Source organism: Podarcis erhardii, assembly GCF_964252035.2.
Source record: "Podarcis erhardii genome assembly, chromosome: 15".
Lineage (NCBI taxonomy): Eukaryota > Metazoa > Chordata > Lepidosauria > Squamata > Lacertidae > Podarcis > Podarcis erhardii.
In genome coordinates this window covers 25,117,243-25,124,602 of record NC_138505.1, presented here as the reverse complement: position 1 = coordinate 25,124,602, position 7,360 = coordinate 25,117,243, and the positions used below count along the sequence as shown (strand labels likewise).

Genomic DNA, 7,360 nt, shown 5'->3' with positions numbered 1-7,360 from the left:
AGCCTTGCTGATCAGAAGGTCGGCGGTTCGAATCCCCGCAACGAGGTGAGCTCCCGTTGCTCGGTCCCTGCTCCTGCCAACCTAGCAGTTCGAAAGCATAAAGTGCAAGTAGATAAATAGGTACTGCTCCGGCAGGAAGGTAAACAGCGTTTCCGTGCGCTGCTGTGGTTCGCCAGAAGCGGCTTAGTCAAGCTGGCCACATGACCCGAAAGCTGTCTGTGGACAAATGCTGGCTCCCTCCACCTATAGAGTGAGATGAGCGCACAACCCCAGAGTTGTCTGTGACTGGACCTTATGGTCAGGGGTACCTTTTTCTTTAGCTTTTAACTGAAACTCTCAACAGAACTGTATGGAACAACCTTATGTTTACAGAGCAAAAGGTCCTCTTGAATTACATACCCAGCGGGGTGCAAAGAGGCAAGTGGCAGCAGGGGACCTTACTTATTGGAACTTACAGAAGGACAACACAAGTGGACTCTCCGTGCCCTTACCACAGCAAAAAGACCGATACTGATGAATTGGAAAAATAAAAATGTGGCTCCCTTCTAAGATTGGATTAAAGATTTATACCAGGCATGTCCAACAGGGGGCGAACAGCGGCCTCTTGATCACTTGGACTGCCAGGGTGAAACAGGTGCAAAACGCCAGCACCCTGGCGCCTACAACTTCACTGCCTACAACTTTATTAACAACTCCACTAGCACATCTCGGTATTGTGAATAACACCAAACTTACCTTTTGTTGGTATCTTCATGAACTTATCTAAAAGACTGAGTTAAGCATTTGAAAAATCTATTGAAACCGGACATTTTAAGTTCATTTTAGGCTGGGTAGTTCGCAAGTCTCTGTGGCTTTGCTTAATGTTTTGTATTTTTCTCAGAAGGTTGATGACAAGCTGGCTGCTTCCTTGATAAGGTGGCAGACACAAAGGGGAGTCCTCTTCCTGTCTGGTTCTCAGAAAACAACACCTGGGCTGATAACCACAGTGCTCTTGACTCTTGCTAACCCTGAGTCACCAAGGTGGCAAAATCGTTGAGAGATCTGTCCCGCTCCCTTCTCCATCTAGTCCAACCCCCTTCAATGCAAGAACATTTTGCCTAATGTGGTGCTCAAGCCCAGTAAGCTCTGTGGCTGAATGAGGATTCGAACCCAGGTCTCCGTAGCAGAAGTACAACTAACAGTCTCTGCCAACCTGGTGGCCTCCAGTTGTTGCAGGCTACCATCTGACCCGGGCATCAAACACCATATTGACAATGCACATCTCCAACTCCCCCCCCCAATGAATCTTGGGAACTGTAGTTTGCCCCTCACAGAACTACAGTTCCCAGCGCTCTTAACAAACTATGGTTCTCATGGGTCTATGGAGATGGGGGAATGCTGTTTAAATGTATATACCCATCCCATGTCAGCTACCACGCCCATAATTTCAGTGTGATCACCCCAATGCCCTAAAATGACTCACTGGGACCAACGACGTTGCCACATTTGACAGCTGTGCAAACCACAAAAAAATCTTTGTCAGCAGGAAGAGCAGCAATCAGACAAGTCATTTTTGTGTTTTCTTGTATTTATTTTTGAAAGCAGTGTAAAAGCAAGTACATAAAAGCTCTTGAGTACAATACGGAATCGAAGCCACGGAAGGACAAAATAATAATTAAAAAGCCAGTTAACACTTGCTATTTATTTTAAGCATTTTTGCCCCACTCTTCCCACCCCCCCAAAAAAGGCTCCCAGAGCAGCTTACATAAAACAACGAAAGGAAAAAGGGATGGTGAGGGAAGAGGAAAACAAGCAAGCCCAGGCACCCGGTTGTTGGAAGTTATAATTTCTGACAATAGCCAGCCTGAATGGAAAGAATTCAGGGCAAGGAGAAGCCAAATGGCTACAGAGCAGAATGGCTACAGCCATGTGCGATGTCTGCAGCCAGATGGAATACCTGTTGCAACATTGCTATAACACTGAGGTCTATTGGCAGTGCTCTCTGTACCTCCACTAGCTGGATTTTCATATTGAGCAACGGAGGAATTCAACTCAGCAGTTGCACTGGAGGAAGCTCCTTGCACAACAGGTGGCTCAATGACGTTTCCAAAAATGCTCAGTACTGCTGCAAATACATAGAGCAGGGGTAGGCAACCTAAGGACCGGGGGCCGGATGCGGCCCAATTGTCTTCTCAATCTGGCCCGTGAGTGGTCCGGGAATCAGCGTGTTTTTACATGAGTAGAATGTGTCCTTTTATTTAAAATGCATCTCTGGGTTATTTGTGGGGCATGGGAATTCGTTCATTTCTCTCCCCCCCCCCAAAAAAAATATAGTTTGGCCCACCACATGGTCTGAGGGACAGTGGACCGGCTCATGGCTGAAAAATGTTCCTGACCCTTGACATAGAGCATAAGGCTGGTGGCAAGCTGAAGATGGGGACAGAGCATGATCTAACTTAGAAGTGAGTCAGAAAAAGCAGAGAGGAAACAGCCTTGGGTGTCCTGTGGTCTGCTAAGCTGGCCCACCCCCCAAATTGCAGCCCCCTCGGAGGCGCAAGTTTAAGTAGACGGTGCCGTGGGGAGCGATGTTGTAGTCAGACAGCTTCTTGCCATCATCCAGGGGTTTCCCTTCATACGTCAGCCAGAGCTGATCAGTGTGGATGTTCTCCTGCTGCTGAATTCGAGCTTTGAAGTGGTTCACCGAATCCGAAGGCATGACGAGGTAGCTTTTGGTTTGGCCCCTGGCGTTATGCAGGAAGATGGGGATGGACTCCTCGCTCTTGACCACCAACAGTATGGTGTCCCCGGATTTCAGCCCGAATTTGGAGAGCTGGTCGCTGTCCTGAAGGTTGATGTTGCCGTTAGACTGGCAGGCCAGCTTCTGCTGATATGGGGACAACCCTGTCTTCTGGGCTACTTGGATTTTGAAATCCCAGACAGTTTTGCTGGCATGCGTGTCCAGGGAGTATTGCTCTCCTGACAGGAATTTTACAATCAACCGCAGGGCCTGGGAAGGAAGCAGAGAGTGTGGTGTAGTGGTTAATGTCAGATTAGGACCCGGGAGATAAGGGTTATCTGTTGCCAAAGGAGCATGTGAACCTGCTCTCAGGTGTTTCTCTTAGCCTAAACCAGTGTTTCTAACCGCAAAGCGCTCTATGTGGAGCTACCTTTGAAGGTGATCTGGAAACTACAACTAATCTAGAATGTGGCCGCTAGACTGGTGACTGGAAGTGGCCGCCGAGACCACATAACACCGGTCCTGAAAGCATCTCGACCCCCATCATTCAGCCCCAGACACTAGGGTCCAAATGCAAGGGCCTTCTGGCAGTTCCCTCACTGCAAGAGGTAAGGCTGCAGGGAACCAGGCAGAGGCCCTTCTTGGTAGTGGCACCTGCCCTGTGGAACGCCCTCCCATCAGATGTCAAGGAAATAAACAACTATCTGACTTTTAGAAGACATCTGAAGGCAGCCCAGAATAGGGAAGTTTTTAATCTTTGATGTTTTTAATATCTTGTTAGTAGGTGCCCAGAGTTGCTGGGGAAACCCAGTATAATAATAAATTACTGTTGTTGTTGTTGTTGTTGTTAGTGGCACTTGCCCTGTGGAACGCAGGTTTTACTAGGTTTTTAATATCTTGTTAGTAGCTGCCCCGAGCGGCTGGGGAAACCCAGCCAGATGGGCATGATTTAATAATAAATTGTTGTTGTTGTTGTTATTGTTATTTCCTGAACCAGAGTATCCAGCTTTTTTGGACTACAACTCCCATCATTCCTAGCTAGCAGGACCAGTGGTCAGGGATGTTGGGAATTGTAGTTCAAAAACAGCTGGAGACCCCAGTTTGGGAAACACTGGCCTAAACAATATCTTTGTTCATAAGTGATGTCAGTATCAATAAAATCAGAGAGTACTGCAAGGCAGCATAACGTAAAATTCTAATCTCTCTCTTACACAGACACACACACACACATATTGTTCATGCACACATATTGTCTCATTCGCTATCCATTCCACACAAAGAGCCATTGGTGGTGTAATGGTTAGAGCAGTGAACTAGGAGCTGGGAGACCAGGGTTCAAATCTCCATTCAGCCGTGGGGGGCAGTCACTGCCTTCTCTCAGCCTTACCTACCTCAGAGGGTTGTTGTGGGGGTTAAATAAGGAGGGGGAAGAACCGTGACTGCCACTCGTTTGAGAAAAAAGGTGGGATAGAAATGCAATAAAATAAAAAATAGGCTCCATTATTGTCAGTGGGTCTACTCACAGCAATAGAAATAAATAAAACTAATTCTTTCTCGGGATGAAGATCTCAAAGTTAAGCTGCTCTTAAAGCCACAAGCACTGTGGGTAAAACCTCAGTGCCTAGGACTTGCCGATCATATGGTCGGCGGTTCGAATCCCCGCGACAGGGTGAGCTCCCATCGTTCGGTCCCAGCTCCTGCCCACCTAGCAGTTCGAAAGCACGTCAAAGTGCAAGTAGATAAATAGGTACCGCTTTATAGGTAAACGGCGTTTCTGTGTGCTGCGCTGGTGCTGGCTTGCCAGAGCAGCTTCGTCACACTGGCCACGTGACTCGGAAGTGTCTGCGGACAGCGCTGGCTCCCGGCCTATAGAGTGAGATGAGCGCGCAACCCTAGAGTCGGACACGACTGGCCTGTACGGGCAGGGGTACCTTTACCTTTACCTAAAGCCACAAGAGCAGTACAAACCCGTTTTTTCCGAGTCAGTTGGCAGCCCCATTTCCTCCTCTTCCTCACACACACACCTATGGATGTTGGGGGGGGGGCAGGTTAGGGTTAGGAGACATCTGAAGGCAACCCTGTTTAGGGAAGTTTTTAATGTTTGATGTTTTATTGTGTTTTTAATATTCTGTTGGGAGTTGCCCAGAGTGGCTGGGAAAACCTAGGCAGATGGGCAGGGTATAAATAATAAATTTATTATTATTATTATTATTATTATTATTATTATTATTATGAAGATTTTGACAGATTTTCCTGAGCACTTGGGGTCAAAAGAAAGTAATTTAAAACAACTGTTGTTGAGATATTTCATTCCGAATCTGCTAGACAGAGCCAGAAAGAAGATGATGACAGACGGGTCTCCTGCCCCACTGCGCGCCCCAACCCCAGAAATCCTGGCTACACCCACTCAGACACCCACACTCCGCTAGCGGACCCTTTTCTTACCATCCTGCACGTTTGCCGTCTGGGTCGTAGCAACGCCTGAAGTCAGCGATCGGGACACCGAAGCCAACAGCTGCCGTCGGATGCTCAGCTGACGCGGTCTGGCAGCAGCTCTCCCTTCGACTGGCCTTTTATAGCCGCCTCGCTTTCGCGATTTCACCGGCAGGGGGCGCTTCTGAGGAAAGCAAAACGGAGCGAAGCGTCTCCTGGAAGAGTTCGCTTTCCTTTTCCTAGGCAGGCAAAGGAGAAAACGAAACCGATTAGAGACCTTGACGATCTGGTCATTGTTTTGATCTTGCAGCAAAGGGCAAGAGAGAGCGGCTCCTGCAAGAGGAAAGATTTCGACACCTGGGACTTTTTAAGCTTAGAGAGCAGGCCCTAGTAAATAGGGACACGATGGTGGGAATCGCTATTCGGGGAGATAAAAGTGCATTTAGAAAAATGATGCGTGGCATGGAGAAAATGAAGTTTTTTCTCAGGCTCTCATAACACTATAACTCGCGGGCTTCCCATGAAGGTGAATGTTGGGAGAATCAGGGCAGATATTTACAGGCAGCACGTCGTTAAACTATGGAACTCACTGCCACGGGAGGCAGCGACGGCCGCTTGCTTAGATGGCTTTACAAGGGGATTAGACAAATACACGGAACAGAAAGCTATCCATGGCAGCTAGCCACGAAGACTATGCTCTGCCTTCACCGTTGGAGGTGGCGTTGGTTTGTTTGTATTCTGCTCTATACCTAGAGGTCTCAAGGGCAGTTCACAACATAAAATCCCAACACAGTGGTACCTCAGGTTAAGTACTTAATTCGTTCCGGAGGTCCGTACTTAACCTGAAGCTGTTCTTAACCTGAAGCACCACTTTAGCTAATAGGACCTCCCGCCGCTGCTGTGCCGCCAGAGCACGAGTTCTGTTCTCATCCTGAAGCAAAGTTCTTAACCTGAAACACTATTTCTGGGTTAGTGGAGTCTGGAACCTGAAGCGTATGTAACCCAAGGTACCACTGTACTCTTGGGCTCGGGTCCTGCTTCCCACTCAGGCCTCAGGTTGGCCACTGTGAGAAGAGGATGCTGGTCTAGATGGCAGGATCCAGCAGGCTCTCCTTACCTTGTTATTGCTATTCAGAGATACAGTGGTACCTCGGGTTACATACGCTTCAGGTTACATATGCTTCAGGTTACAGACTCTTTTAACCCAGAAATAGTACCTTGGGTTAAGAACTTTGCTTCAGGATGAGAACAGAAATCCTGCTCTGGCGGCGCGGCGGCAGCAGGAGGCCCCATTAGCTAAAGTGGTGCTTCAGGTTAAGAACAGTTTCAGGTTAAGAACGGACCTCCAGAACGAATTAAGTACGTAACCAGAGGTACCACTGTAATCAAAACAAAACCAACTCAATAAAGCCCCCTGCACACACATTTTAAAAGGGCACTGGATGTCAGTCAGCCAAAGGCCTGGTTCAAGGGGAATGTTCTTGCCCAGCGCTAAACTGGGTGCCACTGCAGAAAAGGCCCTTTCTCGTGTTGCCACCCTCCGGTCCTCTGGTGGAGGAGATGGGTTTTGAGGAGGTGCTTAAAACCTCCTTCTGCCACAGGTTCATCATCCCTGGTTTAAAAGACAAAACCGGCATCGGGATTGGGGGAGGGGGAGGATGAGGACAACAGTGCTCTCATCCTCTGCTGGAGCAGCCCCTGGATGTGAAAGAAATGGGCATGCAATTCTCTGAGTTCTCTGTGGTTGTCATTGTTATAAGAATTATATAGAGAGAGAGAGACAGGTGTGTGTGTGTGATAAATGTTCATAACTGCATATATAAACCACATGTCTGAAACCCCACAGAAAAAGTCCTGAATCCATTTTGTTCCTCCCAAATTGACCTCAAATATATCTCTGCAAGGCTGGAGGAAAATGGAAAAGCCTCCCCATTGTCTTTTCGTTCACAAATCCTGTCTTAAGGCTATGTCTGTGTATGAATAGGGTGAGCCTGTGACTTGGCTCAGGAACTAAGTAATTATCATTACAAAAGACTGGCCAGGCTCCCCAGGTAATCCAATCAAGTGACCATTAGCAGGTAACCTGCCAGACAGGAGATAAACAAGGCACTCAGATTTCTGTTGTAGACCGCCTTTTCTGTGATGTAGGTATGATGTATCTGGGAGGGTTTTTTTTGAGCTACACCCCTTCTGTGATGTACGTATGATGTT

The 7,360-nt window shown here is 47.8% G+C and overlaps 1 protein-coding gene across 1 annotated transcript; it reads right to left on the bottom strand.

The window, feature by feature from the left end:
* Positions 1-1,549: 1,549 nt before the first annotated feature.
* Positions 1,550-5,280, bottom strand: ISG15 (ISG15 ubiquitin like modifier). Its single transcript, XM_081842161.1, has 2 exons — positions 5,162-5,280; positions 1,550-2,986 (listed from the first exon to the last, which is right to left on the bottom strand). Exons 1-2 carry the CDS (start codon positions 5,162-5,164, stop codon positions 2,492-2,494), a joined length of 498 nt encoding a protein of 165 aa, XP_081698287.1. The 5' UTR covers positions 5,165-5,280; the 3' UTR covers positions 1,550-2,491.
* Positions 5,281-7,360: the final 2,080 nt, after the last annotated feature.